The 24,341-nt window shown below is 33.5% G+C and overlaps 2 protein-coding genes across 2 annotated transcripts in view; one reads left to right on the top strand and one right to left on the bottom strand.

Annotated features, from left to right (window-relative positions):
* The window catches only part of Spt6 (transcription elongation factor Spt6), a 34,023-nt gene extending 26,813 nt beyond the window's left edge, over positions 1-7,210 (bottom strand). Inside the window, exons 1-3 of the mRNA XM_074175854.1 lie at positions 6,880-7,210; positions 6,708-6,786; positions 6,289-6,384 (exon numbers count right to left, since the gene is read on the bottom strand). Coding sequence (XP_074031955.1) covers positions 6,289-6,384; positions 6,708-6,786; positions 6,880-6,921 — 217 coding nt within the window. The 5' untranslated portion in view covers positions 6,922-7,210. The remainder of the gene's footprint in view (positions 1-6,288; positions 6,385-6,707; positions 6,787-6,879) is intronic.
* Positions 7,211-11,244: 4,034 nt separating this feature from the next.
* The window catches only part of LOC111515531 (lysozyme), a 34,479-nt gene continuing 21,382 nt past the window's right edge, over positions 11,245-24,341 (top strand). The window contains exon 1 of the mRNA XM_074175878.1: positions 11,245-11,402. Within this exon, the coding sequence (XP_074031979.1) occupies positions 11,348-11,402 (55 nt within the window). The 5' untranslated portion in view covers positions 11,245-11,347. The remainder of the gene's footprint in view (positions 11,403-24,341) is intronic.

The following is a 24,341-nucleotide window of genomic DNA, read 5'->3' as shown; positions in this document are numbered from 1 at the left end:
TCTCTATGAAAAATTACTTATACACGTCAAGTTTCATCACAATCGGCTGAGCGATGTAGTTTATCACTTACCAACCAACCAACAAACATCCATTTTTATATATCTACTATATAAAAATGGATGAGTAATTTTTCATAGAGAAGGTTTTTAGGCTATCATTTTTTTTGTAACTCGCCACTAGATGGCACTGTAGAACAATTTTTTGAAATCACTGTTCTATAACGCTGCGCACGCCTAAGTTCGTTGATTCTGATTCTGTCAAAATATTGGAACAGCAGTGATACAGCAACATAGTACTTGTCATATATATAAAAAGGGATGTTTGTTGGTTGGTTGGTAAGTGATAAACTTCTACATCGCTCAGCCGACCGTGATGAAACTTGACATGCATAAGTAATTGTTCATAGAGAAGGTTTTTAGGCTATCAATTTTTCTGTAACTTCGCCACTAGATGGCGCTGTAGAACCATTTTTTGAAAGCACTGTTCTATAACGCTGCGCACGCCTAAGTTCGTTGATTATGATTCTGTCAAAACAATGGAACAGCAGCGATACAGCAACATAGTACTAGTATTATATAAAAGCTTATAGGAAGATTTATTCATGTAGATAAATAAGAAAGCAATATGTGAGTAAGTCTTATAAAAACCTCTTTTTATTTTTGTTCATTATAATATATTTATTTATAATAGTACAAGCATCAAAAAAGTGAAGAATTGGTTTGATTCCAATCTTTCAACATTGAATACCAGCAAAACAAATATATTAGCATTCAAGTGTAATATGCCTGATATCCCCCTAGATCAGGGGTCTCCAAACTACGACCCGCGGGCCAAATCCGGCCCGCCAGTGTCATCAATCCGGCCCGCGACAGCCAAAGATTTACTGTCATCAATCTGGCCCGCGACAGCCAATGATTACCTAATTGTTGTTACTATTGCCGTGATAAGTTGAAGAAGAAAACACAGAATGATAATTATTCGGTTTTATTTACTTACAAGGTAAAACTTAACGACAGAAATGATGACAAAGAAAACTTAACTTAAGTATCTAAGTTTAAGCATATTAATAACTAACAAATAATTGAAATGAATCACAGTAAAACAAAAACAATAATGAGATTTATGTAATTGTGATTTTCCACCGACAATACTTTGTAGTTGTGGATCAATTTTACTTGTACCAATTATCAAAAGAGATTTAAGATGCTCATCGGTTAATTGAGATCTGTAAACATTCTTTGTGTACTTCATCTTGGAAAACGTTTTCTCACACAAGTAAGTAGTACCAAAAACAGAAAACAACCCACGAGCAAATTTATGCAAATTGTTCCAGTGGGAGACTCTTATAAAATTCCAACAAAGATGAATTTTGATGTTTGTTCTTGAGCATATCACTGCACCGTAAATCAATAATTTCCATTTGGACTTCCGGAGCCAGGGTTTCAATGTCAGAATCAAAAGGATTTTGAAAAAGCTTAATTTCATTGGCAATGACATCAAGATCTGAAAAACGAGTATCAAAATTTATCTTCAAAGCACTCAAAGTTTCGATTGCAAAATTGATGGGAAATTCAGTCTCTGTAGTGTGGCTGAATATTTCACATGTTTCAAAATGTGGGAAACATTTTTTACGTAATTGCGATTGAAATACTATTATTTTCTGCCTGAAGGATTTGATATTAATGTATAAATCAGGGAGAAGTTGATTTTCTCCTTGCAATCTCAAATTCAGTTCATTCATATGATTTGTCAAATCGACATAGAAGGCTAACTTCCACATCCATTCACTTTTTTCTAAATCGGCAATAGGACGCTGCTTCTCATTTAGAAAAATTTCGATCTCTGCTCGAAGTTCAAAAAAGCGCTTAAGGACTTTTCCGCAATTAAACCAGCGTACGGTAGTATGATATGGTAAATCATTTTCTCCAATCTGTTGAATAAACTCGCGGAATTGTCGGTGATTCAGCCCAGTGAATCTGATGAAGTTAACAACTGATATGACTGGTTTTAGAACTTCAGACATATCCAAACATTTTCCGCACAAGGACTGTTGATGAATGATACAATGTAAGACTAATGGTTTTGAACCACCATCATTTTGTACAGCCTTTGACACAAGTGCAACCACTCCTTTATTTTTACCATACATATTTTTGCCTCCATCAGTTGTTATAGATTTCAAATTTCTCCATCGAAGGTTCTTTTTATTGATGGCATTTTCAACTCCCTTAAAAATATCTGCCCCAGTTGTCATCCGTGATTACTATCAATATCAAGAAGTTCTTCATACATTTCATAGCTTTTATCTACTCCGCGAATAAAAATCAACACCTGAGCAGTATCTGACACATCCGTTGACTCATCCAATGCTAGAGAAAACCACTCATGATGTCCATTTTTGTCAGACAGTTGAGATGATATATTTTCTGCGACGTCTTGCACCCTCCGAGCCACGGTGTTTGCTGACAAACTGACACTTTTGAATAAATTTACCTTTTCGGGGCATATTTCATCGGCTACTGCAATCAAGCATTCTTTTATCATTTCTCCATCGGTGAATGGTTTGCCACGTTTTCCGATTTCAAGAGCCACACGAAAGCTGGCGCGAGTTGCAGACTCTTGTTCAGTATTCGCTTTGGTAAACAAAGATTGCTGCGATTTGAGTCCGCGTTTCAAAGCTTCAAATTTTTCCTTCCACAAACTTCCTGTATACTTGGAGTAACTTTGAACATGTTTCGATTCATAGTGTCGTTTAATGTTATGGTCTTTGAGAACAGCTATGGTATCATTACAAATTAAACATAGCGCCTTATTACTGAACTCAATCACAAAATACTGCAAGTTTCATTTTTCTTGGAACGTTCTGCATTCACTGTCGATTTTTCGCTTCTTTTCCATACTAACAAATCACACATAAAAACAATAAGTCAAATCAAAATACTTTTATTGACGGGTGTTACTTTATTTCACAATAGACAATTTCGCTTCCTTCGCCTTTCCTACGCAGACTAACTCGCAGTTGCGCCGCTAGCCTTTTTATATGCAATTATTACTGCCATCTCGAGGTGATCGGAATACACTAGCTAGAACCAGAACTTTCTCGAATCAACGCGATAATTCCAAATATTTAATTACGCCTAATGCCACCTAGCGGGTAGCTGAAAAAGATAGTACATAGTACCACTATTCGCCACTAGATGTCGTTAAGTGTCACAATACACAATAATAATTGAAATGCAAAAAAGCGTAAGTTTGCTTAGGTCACGCACTTTGCGACTATCCTAGCCTAGAAATATAGTTAAGAGAAGAAATTGGCCCTTGGAACAAACTCAAAAAATCATTATGGCCCGAAGGCTTCAAAGTTTGGAGACCCCTGATGTAGATAAATAAGAATGCAATATGTGAGTAAGTCTTATAAAAACATCTTTTTATTTTTTATTCATTATAATATATTTATTTATAATAGTACAAGCATAAAAAAAGTGAAGAATTGGTTTGACTCCAATCTTTCATCATTGAATACCAGCAAAACAAATATATTAGCATTCAAGTGTAATATACCTGATATCCCCCTAGACAATAACACAATAAAAAATAACTCCACTTTGACATTTTTGGGAATCTATTTAGATGAGAATTTAAAATTCTCTCAGCATATTGCACACACCAACCAAAAATTGGCGTCTGGATGTTTGGCACTGAGAAACATCTCAAAGGAACTGGGGTTTGCTGCAGTGAAAGTAGTACTATGCCTTAATAGACTCTCGTCTAAGGTATGGTATATCCTTTTGGGGTGTTTGCAGTGAACAATTTATGCAGTCGGTTTTTGTCTTGCAGAGAAGGACTCTCAGGTACTTATGTAAAGCGAAATGGCGAGATTCATGTAAACCCCTTTTTTGGGAACATAGAATCCTTATGGTTATTTAGTTATTTATATTGGAAACCGTGTCAATTATACATAAAAATAGGGAGAATTATGAATCTACTGCCACATACCACACAAGGCGGTCAAATGAACTGAATCTACAAATTCTAAAAACATGTTTGCTTCAAAACTCATTGATATATAATGGAAACAGAATATACAATAAACTTCCCAATGAAATCAAAGATACTCCTTTTATCATATCCAGAAAATGTACAAAACTATTAAGTGATAAAGCCTATTATGACCTACAAGAATATTTTGACGATGCCCTGTAATTTAGAATGTGTGGAAATTGCGATTGTACTGTGTGTGAAAAACATATTTTTATTCGTTGTCCTAGTTCTTGTCATGTAACCTTTATATATGTATGTATATATTGTTTATATTTTATTTTAATCATTTACATTTTATACTTCACATCTTATCCTCATATTTATATCAATATTAATTTTTGACATTGTGTTTGTAATAAGAATTTTATTCTTAAACAATAAACATATTATCAATCAAAGAGAAGACTGAAAATTAAAAAATGAGAATCAAAGTAATCCCAAGCACGTGTAAATAAGTAAAAGCACTAAGATAAACAGAATTATACAGGGTGTTTATTGAACATTGGACTATTTTAAGGATATTTTGTCCTTTGATGATTTTTGAGAGGACGATTTGTTTTGAAGATACAGGGCGAGAAAGAATTTCAAATATCAAAGGACAAAATATCCTTAGAATAGTCCAAGGAATAGCCCCTTAAATTTTTGCCGTATGTTTAATAAACGCCCTGTAGATTATACAATTCAAAATACAGAGATAAATGGCGACAATTATATAATTAATACGTGAACACATCAAGAATTTGGTGTACTTATAATAAGACATTTGAATTTTGACAGGCCTATACCTGTGATCTCTAGATGTCTTTTTTTTATTGAACATTCTAAGTAGACAATCAATAGGAGAGTGCAGCCCATAGTTTCTATGATGAAAGGCAACAGTGAGTGAATCCTCTCGAGAAGTTCAGGGCATGTAATAAGGCCATTAATTAATTTGTATATAAATATAAGGTCAGCATTCTCTCTTCTTTTGAATAAAAAGTCTACGTTGAGACTGTTAAAAAGAATTGTTTAATCATGATTGTCAATACTGAAATACATTTTATAAGCATAAAATCTCAGGAATTTATGTTGGACTCTTTTCGATGTGACACAATGATTTGTATAAAATGGTAACCAAATAATAGTCATATTCTAAGCAAGAGACTATTAAGGCAAGATACACAGTTCTTACTGAATTAAATGTTACTAGTTTGCAGGTTTTCAATATAAATCCCAGTAGTTTGATGTATTGACAGCAATATGATTTACAAATAGCAGTTGATCGTCGAAGATAACTTCTAGACTCTTCACTTAAGTGACACATTCTCCACATGTTAGTGGATTACCAGTCAGGGAGTATGAGGTATGAAATTTTCTATTCACTTTGTAAAAGCTGATAAAACTACATTTGCTGATGTTCATGTGTAAACTCTTTTCAAAACACCACCTATCCAAGCTACTCAAAGAAAGTTGTAACGTGACAGATTAACATAATCTAATGATTCTATTGGTCTGAAAATTTCAAGATTACCTGTGAACATCAGAAAGTTTGAATTTTCAAAACATTTTATAACACCATTAACAAAGATGTTGAACAAAAGAGGTGCAAGGTGTACTTTGAGGTACTCCCGACGTTACATGAATAATGGTTGAACTAGCATTTCCTACCCTGACTTGCCGAGATCGGCCAGTCAAGAAATTGCCAAACCATGATAAAGACAGATCAATGAAACTAAATAATATGTTGTGATCCACACAATCAAACGCCTTGGAGAAATCTATATAGGCTGCATCCATCTGGCCTTCTTCCCCAGAACCTCTAAAATATTTTACTCAAAGACCAATAGATTGTTAACTGTAAACTTTCTCATAGAAAAACCACGTTGATTATTTATGAAACATTCTTTACAATAAAGTTTCAAATAATCAGTTTCATTTAGTATGCATTTTTTCTTTTCCTGCTAGAATGTTTTTATTCCACATGCACATTTTATGTCCTAGGTAATTTGCATCTAAAATCTATGTTTTTTCATCTTCACATAAATTTGAATCTGTATGATCTAGTATATGTCTCAAAATATGTTATTGCAGTTTCAGCCACTGAATTATACCAAAAAACTAGAGGCTAAATCTGATGTCTGCATGGAATTTCACCAAGATGTCAATCTTCTGTTTTTTTTTTAAATTAAATAGGTCAACGTAGCAACAGGTATTAATATCATATTAATATCAGTAATATATATAAAATCTACTTAATAGATACTTACTACTACTACCAGATGCATCAGATTCCGCATCACTCTCTTCAATGGGATTGTCATCAATAAGATCTTTTAGTTCTTCACGTAAACGGTCTTCATCATCTGGAAAAGTATTCAATAAATAATGAGCTAATACAAAGAAGAACTGTATTTTGCCAACCAGAAAACCATTAGAAGATGATTCAAATAAGCTCAATACAATTTTCTCAACAGTTCAGCAGTCAGCACTCAAAAGATGAGATATTAGTTTAGTTTACAAGTTGATCAGAAATAAAGCTTCCTAGGGAAAGGGTTTTGATGATTTTACAGCACACGAAAAATTTGAAAAACGTGTTTTTTATAAATTATTACTGCTTTTGTAACTAATAATGTTAGGTCTGTCAACTTGGGGACTGTATACTTTTAATATAAATAGACAATTTCACCTTCTTCCTCCTCGTCAGAACTGTCAACAGCTTTAGCTTTCTTTGCTTTCTTGCGGTCGCGTGGTTCTAAGTCTTCCTCCTAGAAATGAGAATAAATGAGATATTAATTAGAAAAAATCATTGAAACAAAATGGTCCCATTTTGTCAGAAATCTTGGTAGGGTAACACATACCTCACTGCTCTCTTCAGCTTCTCTATCTATAAAGTCTGCCATTACTAGTTCTTCTACGTGAAATGAAAAAACTCAAATGATTTTTTTGCATAAAATAGATAATTTCACCCAAAAATTGGACAGATTAAACGCAATACAATACAAATATACACGTGGTTAGAACTCCTCAGAACTAAAAACCAATACAACAACTATATCAGTATAACTGAAGTTGTTGAAAAGAAAGAATAATTTTATGTACAATTCCTAGGTAAAATTGCTCCATTGACTCAATTTAAGTATCCAAACCCACTACCCATTCTTTTACTGGATGACAGAATGATAATTGACGTACGTCAATTTCTTCTTCTTCTTATTTATCACAGAATGCCTATGCTTCATACCTCAGAGTAATAATAAGACATAGAGTTGCCATGCCTATACCAATACAATACATGTATTTTGAAGCGGGTATCGTACTATCCTTTTCTGTACAACTTATGGGCGAGGTGGGTGGCGGGTAATGAGGGGTTATGGAGAGTTTGTTTAAATTTGAAATAAGTTGGACCATAAGACAGTGGCAGCTGGTTTAGTTGAAAATCGGAGGGATATTATATATTTATAAAATAAATCATTTCAGGTGAAAATGTATTCTGTTTAAATAGTTCCTAAAGGAAATCTGATTCATTATTAATTATTATGGAAATGATGCCAGTTTTTCTACCACCTACTAGATTTTTATTCATGTATGGCTTTATAATAAAGCACATGGTTTACTGGCATGCTGATGTAGTAGATTAGACAAGGTTACGGAATCATACGCGTATTCACAGTATAACGATATATTAACGACTATTCTACTTCAAGTCACAAACGGTAATGAATCAATATTACATTTCCTATCCTATAACATAATGTAATCGGCACTGTCACAGTCATCTCAGTGACTAATGCTTAGATAATATATAAGTCATGCTGCTCCGTTACTATTTCAATAGGCGGGTACTGCATACCCTACTAAAACAAAATCATCCTCTTCAGACACCCTAATACCACAATTCGACCTTGACTAACCATTAACAATTTCCAGCTCAGTCTATTGGAAGACCCAAATAGGATGTTGTCATATTTGGGGGTAACTTTCACAAGACTTTCAATTATGGGAGAACGACCTACGTGAAACCCTAGACAGAGTCCGTGAAAGAGCCAACGAGTCAGTGAGATTCTACTCCAAACATATAAAATGTTTATGAGACCGATCATGGACTATAACTGTGCGATCTCTCCGAGACAAACCCACCGTATATTGACAACCGAGAGAAGAATTCTTCGAAACATTCACAACCATCTCACCGTTAAACAAACACTGCAAAAACACTGCTATCATCGATATGCTGTCTACTCCCTGGAAGGCATGCTCCACAATTAAAAGGATACCGAGGAAGAAGCTCCTGTGTCCCGCAGCTAGACTCCTAAGAGCCCTGGAGGACATCCCGGAGCAGTTCTGAGATATCCTGGATGGGTTCCCGCTGACAATGAGGTAGCGGACAGCCCGATAGCCCGGATCCCCACCTGAACTTGCGATACCACCCCAGGTCACATCAGACCAAAAACCAGCCGGTGTGTGGGGTCAACAGGGGCCCCACAAACAAGAACAATCCTCTCCAACAAAACCAATCAATGAACGTATTTGAATTGAATATGAATCAGAACCAGCTCGGACAATGGGTTCCTGCAAATATTTTATAATTGGAATATATTGAAAATTTTCTTCAGGAAATTTCACAAAAAAAGTCATTGCTGTGTGCATTTTATTGTCTTGAAATGCTCGCACCTATGCTCTTGAATTTCAATTTTGACACCTTCTCTATTTTTAATAAATGTCCATACACGATCACTCATAAGAATTTATGATGCACTGTTTGGAACCTTTGGTGTAGTAATAAATATTACTGGAGTTCTTTCCCAACACCAAATCGATATTTTTAACACCTCGACACGTGTTTCGATCACCAAGTGATCATCTTCAAGAGGAAGATTAAACTGGAAACTTTCCTAAGCTAACGCTATTTATGCTATACAGACATACTATACATGTAAACCATATAGGTATACCACCCATACAGGTATACCTCCCTAAATTAATTTTACAATTTGCCTTATCTATTATTTTACAATATGTCCTTATGTAGTGTTTAAATATTATAGTTATGTATAAAACAATTTTCAGCTATATAAAAATTAATTTCACAATATTCCTATCCAAATTCATTTTTACACTGTGTCCTTATCTAGTAATCAGTAAAGCCAATAATATTATTTTAACAAGCTATATAGTATGCTATTTGGTATTGGTCCGTCATCGTTATTCATAATATTATTATGTTTACTTATTTCTACACTCTCATAGGCATCTCCTATTGTTGTTAACTTGTCTAACTAATCTTAATGAACTGAAGTCTATGGAATGATTTTGTTGCAAAATATGATGGGCGACTGCTGATTTTTCAGGTCTTCCATATTTTAAGTGTGCTATGTGTTCCTTGTATCTTACTTTAATAAATCTTCCCAGAAGGCTCTGTAGTGTAAGACTTGTTTTAAAAACCACCTTCATATTTAGTTCCTTGAAAATCTTTCCAAAGTTCTTCGTATATTGGTGGTATGGAACTGAGATGTATTTATCTTGGTTTTAGTCCTTTCTGAAAGTCGAGATTTCGTTCATTCTTAACCTAAACTTCTTCCTTATTATGTCATCTACAATACCCCTCGAGAAACCATTAGTGGCTGCTATTTCCTGTATTTTTTGAGCCTGTCATGTGTTAGAGGGAAAGTCCAAAGACGATGCACTAAAAAATTCAACCCAGCACGTTTGTGCTGTCCACGGTGATGTGCACTGTCAGGAATATATCTGCACGTGCTTGTTTCTTTTCTAAATTAAATATATCTTATTCTAACCCTCCATATTGGCTCATCATTACCAAAACGTCAAGAAATGGTAGTTGTCCCTTATTTTCTAACTCATACGTGAATTTTATTGTTGGACATCTATTATTTAAAAAAGAAACAAAGTCCTCAATATTCGATTTTTTGGTATCGAATATGGTGAAAATATCGTCCACATACCTTAGCCAAATCCTAGGAAAATACTTTGATTTTTATTTGGTTTCCTTTTCAAATCTGCTCATGAACAGGTCTGCCAAGTAGGGGGACAAGGGGTTTCCCATGGCCGTTCCTTCTGTTGTTCATAAAAGCAACCTTCTACCTGGAACCGATTTTGTTTCATACACAAATTAGTAAGAGAAACGAATTCATCGATTTCGTTATTATTGAAATTATTTTCCTCTAGTAATTCCCTAAGGTATTGCAAGGTCTGTGGAATTGGGACGCTAGGAAATAAGGAACTAACATCAAAAGAAACCAAAATCTCACCTTCTTGCAGAACAATGTTTTTTGTATGTTGTATGAACTCTAAAGAGTTTTTTATACTAAAACCTGGTTCCGCAATAGACAAGATTTCAAATTCCTTAGTGAGCCACTTTGCTATTTGGTAGGTAGGAGCTCCAATAGCTGACACGATGGGGCGCATTGATTTTCCCGGTTTGTGGATTTTTAGGAGGCAATATAGCTTCGACACCGTTGAGTTGGAAACTTGTAACTTCCATTTCAGTTGAGGGGTAAGTATGTTGTCGCATTTCTTTAGAACGTCTCTTACTTCGGCAATCATTTTTGGTAACGGGTTCCTGGACAATTTCGCATACGGTCCGTTAGTAATGAGAGTATTGACCCTTTCATAGTAGTCCGATTTATCCAGAATTACTACTTTGTTACCTTTGTCGGCTTTCAAATAAAAAACGTCCTTGTCTTTCAATCGTTTGATAAGTTTCTTTTGGTTTTTATCGTTGTTTTTTGAATGCTTCCGTTTATCTGTTATCATGTTCTTAGAGATTTGATTCCTGACTTTTTCTCGAACTAGTCCCTTCGAGGGACTATAATATAACTATAACATGGATATAGGATATATTATAAAATAATAGATAAGGCAAATTCTAAAATTAATTTAGGGAGGTATACCTGTATGGGTTGTATACCTATATGGTTTACCTGTATAGTATACCTGTATAGCATAAATAGCGTTAGCTTAGGAAAGTTTCCAGTTTAATCTTCCTCTTGAAGATGATCACTTGGTGATCGAAACACGTGTCGAGGTGTTAAAAATAACGATTTGGTGTTGGGAAAGAACTCCAGTAATACCTACTCATAAGAATGCTCATTTTTTTTCTATTTTTTATGCATTACTTGGTAATGTCGCGACGCCAATGCGAATTCTATCTCTTTCCTTATAAAACGGGTTTTTACAGTAACTAACGTAGATGTTTCTTGATCCGCATCTCAACATAAATACTGTGAACCGACCAGTTCTCAATCAGTGCTTAAGATACTGTTGTAACGTTAGTTTAGTCCTTTAGTTTACGTAAATTATTTATCGACGATGTCTACCTATGCTCGAATCGCTGTCTTTGTTCTGCTTGCTTATTATTCCGTAGGTAAGTTATAACTTCATTGACTTTTCATGTACTGAATGCATGTGTTAAGAGATAGCCGAAAGCCGAAGAAAAGTCCAAACAACTGTCGAGAGAATTTTTTTTGCTACTTTCATTGATAAATATTTGCGATTTCATGTAACAATGTTGTCTCAGTAAGGTTTGAAATTAGAAAAAACTTTTTGCATAATATCGCCGTTACGAATGAAAAACATAGCTTTGTGTAGCTTTAGGAGCTAAGGCATCTATTATACAACCATACTTTGTTAGATGCATTTCAAATGTTCAGTGAGTAGAACTGTAATTATTCTGAGCCTGTCCTATTGAAGAAGTTCTTCAGTTCTTTTCTTTCATAGTTCCTTGAAAGTTTTTTTTGAGGTTTCCTAGATATATTTTTCTAAAATAATACCCTTTTTTCCAAAAATATCATATAACTGACCGATACTTGATGAAAAGTCATTATAACGTATTCAAAAAACATACTTTGATGTGAGATTTTCCACTTGAATACCATATTCCTAACTAAAATCGTATCAATGGTTTTATGAACTGTCATTGTGACAAGAACAGATGCGTTTCCTTTGGGCGGTTTTCACACGAAACTTCAAAGAACATGCAACTACATATAGGAAGTTTACTTTTCTCTTTCAATGTCATCACGAATATTTGGAGTACAAACTGTAGGTAAAAAGTCATTTTCGTGTAATTCGAAAATCATATAATAAAGGAATATTATGGGTCTCTCACTAAATATACTTTACTGGGTTTGTTTACTTAGTACTTCACGATCTACTGGCAATAATTTGTCTTCAACGGAAACAATTATCAAAATGGCTTGAATAAATGTAAACACTTACTGTAATGCCTACTGTCAAGCGAGACTTGCTTCGGAGTAGACAGAAAACCAGTGATGAGACCTGGGTAATAGGCACATTGAGTAATCTTTCTGGAAGAATCACGACACATAAAAGTGACTGCAGACTCAACAAACGTTCTTGTGGACTGGCTGAACATGTTATCTCCTCAGATCATGTTATGGATTATGAAAATACAAAAATTTTAGCAGTTGAAAATAATAAAGTCAAAAGGATATTTCTAGAAATGGTTCACATAAGTAAAAATAATAATAACTTGAACAAAAAATTTACAATTATATTTCAACTTTTGATCAATGAAATTAAACAAATAATTTCAATATAAAGAATTATATACCACTTACATCATTAAAATCTCACTGTATTTGCAAATATCTTAAAAATCACATTTTCTCTGGTGCTGTGACAAAATTTCAACGTCAAATTTGCATTTGACTTTTCGGCTTTTCTATGTTTGTATTTATATGCCGATTTATATTTTACTATTAATGTAAGTAAAAAAAGGATTTGAAGCTCTATGACTTCTATTATATATATATATATATATATATATATATATATATATATAAAAGGAGGGTAATGTCATAAATACCGGATTTTTGAAATAGTGGCCTACCAGTGGTCTTTGTAACCTGCAAACGCAATAGTTCGAACCGCCTTTTTTTGGAGTTTGACCACATTTTGGCGAATTTTGCGTCCTCCACCCGTACAAAATACAACTGACCCATCTGTAACTGAGGATAAAAGACCATAGACAACACGTGTGCTCACTGAATGGGCAACTGACTCTAATTTTCATCAAAAAATCATCTTCAGTGATGAGGCTCATTTCTGGATGAATGGATAGGTGAACAAAGTTGTCGAATTTGGGACGATAGTAATTCACATGAAATCTAAGAGCGTCCAGTGCATCCCGAAAAAGTGTTTGGTGCGTGGATTTTGGACTGACGGCGTCATCGGTCCATATTTTTATGAGAACGGCGTTGACCAGGCCATCACTGCCAACGGCAAACACTATAGGTGGATCACCATAGGCAGACCATCGCTTAGCAACACACCGCCTGGATCCTTTTTATGTCGCTTTGATGTAGTAAATTCGAATGCAAAACCCTCCGAATATTTTGTAGAGATAATTTTTTAGTACTTACTTATAGAAAGATCGTTTTCAACTTCTTGAATAATTGCTTCCAAGTGTGGTGTCATTATTGCTTCCAACTGTGATATTATTGCTCTCGGTCTAGCAGAACGTTCAGCGTATGCAGTTAAGAGATGCAGCTTCGCAGAGTCTTTCATGTAATGCTATAAAAGTTTTTGAAGTGATAACTTCTAATGGAAGGGTAAACCGCTTCGTTACCTAACGCGTTACAGCGCCAGTCTGCCTGGCTTCCCTTTCTCTGTCACGCATACGTCAGCGGAAGACAGGCTCCTCCTCTCTCGTCGGACAGACTCTCAGTGTTTAGTGTGCGGTAGACATATACTGTTGACAGTATCATCAAAATCTAACCATCAAGCACGCAATATTCTTTTATTATGAGAAACGTAGCTTGAAAATGATGATACTAAATTTGTGTATGTACATTATTAGTATAATTATTTAATTCTACAAAAGTAACAATTGGCTTATGGTAGCTATTATATATGTACATACACAAAATAATCAATGAAATATTTCATTATTGAATAATCTTTCCTTACATACATGAAATTTAAATTATAACTTAAATTATAACCTAAGCTTTTCTTTCTTTCTTTCAATATTAAATAGTTCAACTTAGATCAGTTCTGTAGGTCGTCCCGAGACTAATAGGTATGTTTTTTTTTCTGTTGGAATATGTCTGTTTAGATATCGACGGGCTTCTGTAGAATTGTCGTTAACAAACCCTTAAAAATGCATTCCATCTAATTCGGCGTTGCTCTTACTTATTTGATGAGGTAATGTTTAGGCCCTATAACTGTTTTACGGTAAACGCATCTTCTACTGAGGTAAATATCGAAATATAGTGATCGCTGCCACTTTTTCATTCGACTACGCGACGTGCTTTGTAAAAAAGTACAATTAGAAACTCTCACCACCAGGGTGGTAGTTGAAATTTTATGACGGTCACTTCAACAATCGAGAATATTTCTGTCAGTTCTTATTTATCCGTTTATCTGAAAATATACAGCAGTTGTGATCCTGTTTCATTTGAAACTATTGCAAAATAATGGATATTGGCAGAGATTGAAAAGATAAAAGCAATTAAAAAACAATAGTGAAATTTAATCGTCCGAGTCGTAACTTTCAAATTCTTCTTCTTGTTTTTCTTCTTGATCTTCTTGTTCTTCTTCATCTTCATACTGAGTACATGTAAACTGCGTTAATAGCGATGTATCGCATGTCGCCTCGTTGGAATCAAACGGATCCTCCACTGTTGGTAATTCAATATTAGAGCACGATCGGCCTTGACAATGTGTACATGCCAGAGAACAAAACAGTCTGGCTTTTTTGCAATCACATTTAGCACTGCACCGCTATTTGCAATTGCAAAAAATTGTGTTCAGCAGTTTTTCCGGCGCAGGTGAAAGTAAAGTTTGGACTGGTTGTAATGAATTGTTGACCAACTTTCAACCCCAGTCTGTAGCGTCTAGCTGATAACCAAACCACACTTGAACTAGGTAATATACCCGAAAAAGACGTTGATGAGCAGCAAATGAGGTTGAAGGAAGACAATGTAATTGTAATTGTTTTTTACTTTTGGTAATTTTAACGAAACATGCATATCTATACTTATCTAAGCAGGTAGTTTTTTAGGAGCTCCGTTCATAGAAAGAAGAAAGCGAATGCCGTTAGTGATAATTTCTTGTCGAGTTGAATTACTATTTTAAAAAACTTCCGCACATTGAACTAAATTTGTTTTTCAAACATTTTGAAAACTGTTATTTTACCCCTCCTGTAAAATGCAGTAATATTAGTAAGTCTACATCTTTACCAACAACAAAAGTTATATTTGTCAAATTGAATTGCTCTATTGCTGTTACAATTATCAATACATCAGCATCATTATTAGCTTGTTTTGCCAACAGCAGTAAATTTTTCTTTCAACATTGAAATGAACCGAGACTTGTTGTGAGTATTTGTAAGAAATTTTTGTTGACTAGTTGGAACTGTCATATTTTCATCAAAGGAAATATCAATTGATGTAGATGATGTAGATGTTGTGTAAGTTACAATGACCGATAGAAAAATATTTTAACATATATTACAACTACAGAGATGTATATACATGGCGTACTCATACATATCATGACGATTACAGCTTTTTCAACTTTTTAAATCGTTATATCTCAAAAACGGTGGCTCGTAGAAAAAAAAGTATTGATACGTTTTTTGTAGATAACTTTATGATCTACAATTTTTGGTTGAAATACTTTTATGATAAAACTTACCGTTTTGCTGAAAATCGCGAAAAACTTATTTTTTTGACCTTTGAACTTGAATAAAATTTTTTCCATTCAGGGGAAAGATGGGGAACTTTAAAATTTTATTTTTGATCATATTTTAAACAATCTCACTGATTTTCAGCTTGGTGGGAATTTAGGTAGCTTTACTCTTATTTTTTGCTCTAATTTGACCGGACTAATACTCGATGAAAATCCATAACTAACGTATTCAAAATACACGTCATAATGAGATTTTTAGCTAAACAGTTCTGTAAAAACGCTACACGCGTTTCGCAATTGCATGGCGAAACACGTGTTGCTTTTTTGTAAAACTGTTCAGCGAAAATCTCGCAATGAAGTGTTTTTTGAATACGTTTTTTTCATGAAATTCTCAAAACGGATATGACTCACTATATCTGGTTGTTTGTCAACCAAATTTCAGAAATGTTTCATCATCAAATAGTCACGTAATCGAATATGGGATTGTTCTTAGATCAGTACCGAGAATATGAATGATTTTATTCTGTATCCTTTTAGACGAAGCAAGAGAAGGTTATCATCGCACGTTTAGTCATTCTGTCGCATAGCTTCTAATTACATTACCTATCGTTCACCTTGTTTTGTATATCTTCCACCTATTTGGCAATTCATGAGGAATACCTAATGCGGACGGTTTACGAAATATTTTCGACATTGTTTACTCTTAATTCGAATGATTAATATCTGGAATTGTCGAGGACATACGATGATTCTCCGAAGGAATTTTCAGAAGTCAAGTCATTAACGGTCAGATACTAAAAGAGGAAATTGTTATCGAATATTATTCGCAAGGTTTGATGAAACATTTTGTTCATCATTCATTCATTTGTTTGTTTGGATACTTTCCCGAGGTCAATTTGCAATTTTTTATATAAACAATTAGTGCAGCATCTGATGAGTCCAGTGATAATAATCATCTCTCAAAAATAAAAAAAATATGACGTTGCGCCTGCCAAATGTGAAAAATCAAAATTATGTTGTACAAATGATATACATAAGAAACAGATAACGACTGGGACTAATATGGCATAATGTAAAAATAAAATATAATTTTTTTTTCCGAAAATAATAATTGTTAGTAAATCTTTATATAATTAGAGAAATTATAAAACAACAATAAAAATTAATTGGCGCTCCGGGGCGACTTCATTGTTTGTGCAATAAATATTTATGTTCATTAAATACAAAAATCAAAAATCAAAATTGTGAAAACTCAATTCAACCATCATTAGAAAATTAATTAATTAATTAATCTACTTATTGTGGGCTAATCAGGATCATTGGTAATAACTTGTAAAACTTCATCTAAAGTTGGTATTTGCTTGTTAAAAACTATTGGATTATTCAACGAATGGCATTAAAAAATCATACAGCTTCACTTTTGATAATTTAGTCTTCCCAGTCCCGGTTTGGGTGAGGTTTTAGAGCCGATTAAAAAAAAATGTTATATATAGTTGATTTTCCATATTCCATCGTTGTAGATGACATTTCAACTATACTTTCAACAATAATTTACGTATATTATCATTATCGATTTTATTGCACAACCATATTTAATAACAGAGTACATATAGTTTATTGCTATTTAAATTCAAAATTTTTGTGTGGGTACACAACTGACTCTCATGATTCATAATTATTGAAATGTGAAGATTATTTTATATTCATTATCCATGTAATTAGACCTTTGGTCTGTTTGGATACAAGTGAATAAATAAATAAATAAATAAATTATTAGAGGGATTCTGTTGCTTTAAATAATTGTAGATATTCAATATAACACTCTTTTCGTTGAGTGATGAATGTACCTTTGATTTTAGCACTGGTCAATAATCACAGGTTAATTCCATATTCGATAAAATAACTATAAACTATCGCAGAAATCACAATTAACTCAGATCTCTTCACTATAATCGACTGGACAATTGACTGGGTTGAATGAACCCAAACAAATAGTGTAATTCCTGGACGTACGCCTATGGGTGATCTACAAAGTTTCATATCTAAACATAAGTATTAAATTTCTATAATAGTAGGCATTACATTCTCAAGAAATGTTATTCCATTGAACTGAAAACATTGTTGTTAAGGTTGTGATTCTATATATTTTATCATTTTTTCCTCACCTGTTTAGTATAATTTTCGTACGCCACTGCGAGAGACGTATTAAGGCGAAAACGTCTGACATTTATGAGAATTTAGTGCCTACTATTTTGTAATTTTAGCAGTAAGAAACAATGTAAATTAAGTTTAAGTAGTGCCATACCAAAATATATTATGCACCCCAAATTTGTTTTCTGAGAATTCCCTCTACCTTATTCTTGAAATACGAGTAAACTATGTTTAGTTAATTGAAAGATAAATTTATCAATACGTATTATTGGATACTAAGGACAGAAAATTTATCTTTAAATGTATTCCTGTTTTTCAACATTTGTGCAAATTGTAGTTGCCCAAAGAAAAAATGAGACAATTATTGATGACCGGAACTTCTAAATGTTAAAAAGTACCTGTTCCGGCTATTAATTTTTTTTCGGAAAATGCCAGTGATAAAATGATGTGAAAATCACATAAATTTACTTATTTGAGTGTGTAAAGTATAATAATAATAAAAACAACATAAAAGTGATCGAGGTGCTTCGAAACTAAAAAAAGCGCACTTTCAAATATATTTTCGATATATAATGATTAATATATTTTGAAATGTAAATAGTATTCCAAATTTATATCTGAAAATGTGACCGTTACTACCAACATGATTTCATTTATTAAAGATTTCGTACGTTTGTTAAAAACGAAAGATTTCACGAGTACTATGCATTTGCTTTAAACAATTGATTAATATTTTTATATTCAGTGACTTTCCATGGCTTCGGCTGTCAACGCAATTTATATTTTTTAACAAAAATTGGTTCTAGATTTTTAGATACTTGTAGAATATCTAATCCAATTTCCTCTTCTTTGAAGATAGTTATGAACTTTCAATAGTTGTTATCGCGATATATTATAAGTATTTACTTATTCTTGCCTCGATTCCAAAAATGGGCTCAACCATCAGTCTATTGTATACAATCAATTTTTGAAGTAATTTCATATTATCATAGTACATTCATCGATCTCCAAAGATTTTGTCACTCATTACAAGAAAGAAAAAACTAACAATGAACAAAACGCAAAGCATAAAAACTTATTCGGTGAAAGTGTAATAGCAGATTTAAAATCAATTTTAGATTTTTGGGAAAGAAAGTTTTTGGCTTTCTACTACTCCATCTTGGTACAAAAAAAAGGATGAGGGAATCTTCCAAAGAAAGGAAGGAAGTAATCAATTTGAAAATAAGTAACTCTATACATGGATGTGTAGATTATGCAAAGAAGATACTTTCAGACACAAACTGAAAGAAAGTCCTCCTGAAACAGCTACTTTCAAATAAACATTGAATTACACGAAAGAAAAAATTCTTTCGAAACAAATACTTCTATATGAACACTGAATTATACAGAAGATACTTTTCTCTACTCAGTTTGTATTTCAAACATTCGTTGTGGAATAAAAATCAGATATCATTCACATGAGTTCTACTTCAAATGAATGGTAACAAATTGCACTTACATAGAACACTGTCATCCTCACTGATATACATCGATGTTTCGCCTTGAGTCACTTACCCCCCCCAATGCTCTTCAGCAAAATTGGATGACATTATAGAAAATACACACAATTCATTCATGAATTACGATTTTTAATGTCACGTTCAGATAAAGTAGGGCCTAGAGGATGACAGCACGACCAGCTGTCGCAAGCGCTTGCAAATAATTAAATAGAAGTTATAGAGCTTCAAATCCTTTTTGTAACTTACATCAATAGTAAAATACTAAAAATGAAGGATAATTAGTTGCATCATCCAGTCAAAATTGCTGGACTGTTGTTTAAAGAATACTTTTTGTTATATGGTCGAGCTTTCGAGAATGTTTATTCCCTTTATCAAGACATTAATTTTACTGAGAAACACCAACTTAGTCCTTTTCATTATGTAGAAAAGTGTCACACGTTAAATCTTTTTATGGTTTAAAGAAAAAATATATATAAAACTTTAAACCATAAAAAAAATTAATGTGTGACACTTTTCTACATAATGAAAAGGACTAAGTTGGTGTTTCTCAGTGAAATTTTCGACTTTTTACTATAAATCCAAGTTAATGTCTTGATAAAGGGAATAAACATTTTTGAAAGCTCGACCATATAACAAAGAGTATTCTTCAAACAACAGCCCAGCAATTTTGACTGCATCCCCAACATTATTCCGTATTTCTCCTCAACTAGTCAGTCAAGATTGCCCATCGCTTTATATTATATATATATATATATATATATATATATATATATATATATATATATATATATATATATATATATATATATATATAATCGAGAAAGGTTAATGCAGTCAAGCTGCTGGAAAATAATTCCATGAAAATCAAAAGATAAATAGATTAGTACTTTTTGATTATTCCCATATTGATTTCAATTTAAGAGCCACCGGTATACAGCTGTTTCAGCCTATTGGGCATCGTCAGTACCGGGCAGGCGGTCCTCGATTGAAGACAAAATGAGAAAAACCAAGAAAGTACTTGATAAAAATAGCTGCGTAAACGCAAGCGAAACATAAGTGGAACCACCTATTGGTGTGACACCCAAGTCAACTTGCCAAGTTTTTATGTCAGTGTTGGTGGTTTGACCAACAGTTGTCGGTTGATTATATATATATATATAATATATATATATATATATATATATATATATATATATATATATATATATATATATAAATAAATTAATAGATAAGTACTCTTTGTTTTTCATGGAATTATTTTCCAGCAGCTTGACTGCTGGAAAATATATATATATAATAAATTAATAGATAAGTACTCTTTGTTTTTCATGGAATTATTTTCCAGCAGCTTGACTGCATTAACCTTGGGCACCTCCATTAATATGGAGGTGCCCAATCTCCATATAGTCTTTTTCAACTAAAATTACTTTTTTAATCCTTTTCTGCCCGTTTCTTCGAAACACTCTCTGTGTTTCAGAGAGTATGTTTCGATATTCAGATTTTTTCATAAACAGAAACTTCATCAATATCGAATTTAAACACTCAAATCGCGATCAGTTCCTGAACTGAACATTGACGACACAACGGCAATACTCATCCTCACATTTTATTCGTCATCGTATGACTCTTCAGCCAATCATAAAACTCGGTTGGTAAAAATTAGCCAATTCGAACCGCCAATTCTATAATCCACGTGGACTAGTTGGCAACGGCATTATTTCTCTGTATTGGTTTTTTTGGCCTTTGAGATGCCGATAGCTTCAATTACTCACAATACAGGTTACTTCGACTATACTAAAAAGTATGGTCACTGGTCACAATTCTGATATGTGCAAACATTATTTTCGTTCAACATGAATCACGCCTCGACAAAACAACGGTATCAAGCTGGTTTTAGTCGAAACCTACGTCATTACTGCAAGATATCGAAGAATGGCGAACATTTCGGTATATCAGCCTTGTTTTTTTAATCGGATTGATCGCGTCCCACGCAATTCTGTACCTCAAGAAAGTCCTTCTTGAAAAAAAATGGGATTGGTGGTTCCGTGAAGTTCTCAGTATGGCCTCATTAATGAGTACTGTGAAGCATTCGGATTAAAAATAGATAAATAGATATAACCGCTTGAAATATGAATTGATGAACGCACGTTTTGTGGTATTCTAATTTGGCATTGTGTTGTCAGTCATTATCAGATCCGGGAAATATGCTTTTAATATCACCTTTGCGATCCTTAAATGATCAATAAGTCGTGAGCAGGAGGTAATAAGTTTTGAATGAAGTTGCATTTATAGAATGTATATTTCATTATGAAATATATTATGGTTTTCGCATTGGAATTTATATCAAAACAAACTATTATTCAACCAGTTTTGTTGATAGATATTTTTTCACAACAAAAAGGTCACTATATTTTTATTTCTCGTTCTATACATGGTCAATCTCAGAATAAGGAGTGTCAGCACCCAATTAATAATTTATTTCAAAACATATTTCAACAGAATACGCAGTTTTTGAGATTGTTAACCAAATCAACAACTGTTTTCAAAATCAACAAAAATGCATAACAGTCTTCTTGGATTTGGCCAAGGCATTTGATACTGTAGATCATAATATACTCTTTCAACGTTTAGCTAACATTGGTGTGAGAGGTGTTGCTTTGAGAATATTTGAACACTATTTGGCAAATAGAACACAGATTGTCACGGTAAACGACTCTCTGAGCGACCTACTAAAAATTACTCGGGGCGTACCCCAAGGAACTGTATTAGGACCCATCTTATTTCTAATATATATGAACATCTTCGAAATTTCTGATTTTAATGGTGAAATAACTTCATTTGCTGATGACACAGCTATCACTTTTGTTTTAAAAAATGTGGGAAGAAGTATACACCCAGTTTGAAATAGGTATCAAAACGATTTTCCACTGGTTGAGTTCTAATTTATTGAGTGTCAATGTTAAAAAAACCAAATTTATTGCATTTGCTCCATCAACTAGAGATCAACCAGCTACAAACATCATGAAAATCCACGAAACTTCTTGTGCGAATGTTTCCAATTGTAGCTGTACTTCTATACAGAAAACGGATAAAATAAAATACCTAGGGGTATTAGTGGACCAATCTCTTCGGTGGAATGCACACATTGATCATACAGTAGCTAGACTACGTAAATTGATTTATAAATTTTATCAGCTCAGGAATATACTAAACAGGGAAATGATACTGATGGTGTATGATGCTTTGGCTAACTCCATAATACGTTACTGTATAATAGTATGGGGTGGTACCTTCAAGACATCGCTAATTAACTTAAAAGTGATTCAAAATTCATTAATAAGAATCATGATGAAAAAAGATCGGAGGTATTGTACCCAGTCGTTGTATGATGAAACTGGGATATTCGGTGTTAGAAAAACTTACATTTTTCAGAGTTTATTATGGACTGCTAATTCTTCAATCAAATTTGAACAGCATGCTTTCAATACTCGTAACAGTTCAGTTAAGACCATGAATGTTCCATGATGCAGACTCACGCATAATCAAAAATTTATAACCTATCTGGGACCCAAACTTCACAACACTCTACCTGAATTATTGAAAGGCATGAGAAACAAACTCAAATTCAAAATAGAGTTGAAAAAATTTGTTGACAATAATTATGATATGCTTCTTCTGATACTTGAATAAGAAATATCTATTATTAGAGTTGTCTTCCAGAGCGCATCACAGAGAGATCTTTCTCTCTCTTTTTCGTCCTCTATCTTCTTCTTACTATCTTTTCCTTTCTATACTATCTTCACTACGTTTGATTATACAGGAAAAGATATACTATTTAGTTTGCTGGCTACAATACAAGCTTGCTTAGGTAGCCGTGACTTTCATTAAAATTGTATAATCTCTACATTTCATGTATATTCAGTCATTATTATTATTATTATTCATTTTATTTTATTTTTTTATCCTTTTGTCATAGACGACTATGTATTTTGTCTTAATACTGAATTGAATAAAATTTACTTACTTAAAAAAAAGATTTCTATCATTTCTAGATTTCTATCATTTCTGATTATATAAGAATCACAATAACTATTATGTTGTCCTGGTTGAACCGCACCTTAAGCTGAACACAGCTAGTGACGGGACTTGGGGGGGCATGGGAGATTGCGACCTCGTCCTCGAGTCATGTAAGTACAGTTCCAAGTGATTTTCTCTTGAAAATTGCTCCAAAAAGCGGGAGCCGAAACGTCTAAAAGATGAAAATTACAAACGCGGTTCAACCCGGACAATATTATATCAAATTACTGACTGCGGAAACCTATCCGAATACACACACACACACACACACACACACACATACATGTATACATATAGCACTCAAGAAAGTGGCAAACTATAGACACGTGTTTCGGGCTTTTGGCCCATCATCAGTATGGTGCAGCTAAGTGTAAGGATGGGATTGGTTACAAGAAGAAAGAAATACAAATGCACAGAGCCACCAGCAGGAACCAGCCGCACATTTGTGATTTCAGTTAATAGATACAAGAAAACTATCAAAATCACCACGGAGGCTGCTATAGCTTCCTCCGTAGAGGGGAAGTCTCAGTATGGTGTGTCCATACTTTTCAGCAATACTCTTAAGGGCATACACTTTTTCAAATGTTTTTGTCTGTAAAACTTCAAGTTGTTGGTTTCTGGTATAGTTACCTTCAGAATACAAGTTGTTATCCATTAAGAAACTTTGTATTTCATCTTTTAATCGCGATCCTTTGTTTGCAGGCATGTTAGGCGTACACATTCTCGAACCATCAGTACAACCTTTAGTAACTGTGTCGTGAGTGTCATACCAAGTTTCGTCGAAATAGAATATTTGCCGTTGTTCTTGTCTATATTTAGTTATTTGTTCTAAGTATTTGTTACGCAATTCCACTATTTTTCTGCTTTCCATAACTGCTTGACGTTTTTTTATTATTTGAAATCTAAATCCTAGTTCCTTA

Source organism: Leptinotarsa decemlineata, unplaced genomic scaffold, assembly GCF_025532065.1.
Source record: "Leptinotarsa decemlineata unplaced genomic scaffold, Ldec_3_MD MMD2_tig00001393_RagTag_RagTag, whole genome shotgun sequence".
Classification (NCBI taxonomy): Eukaryota; Metazoa; Arthropoda; class Insecta; order Coleoptera; family Chrysomelidae; genus Leptinotarsa; species Leptinotarsa decemlineata.
This window is presented reverse-complemented; position numbering and strand designations above follow the sequence as displayed.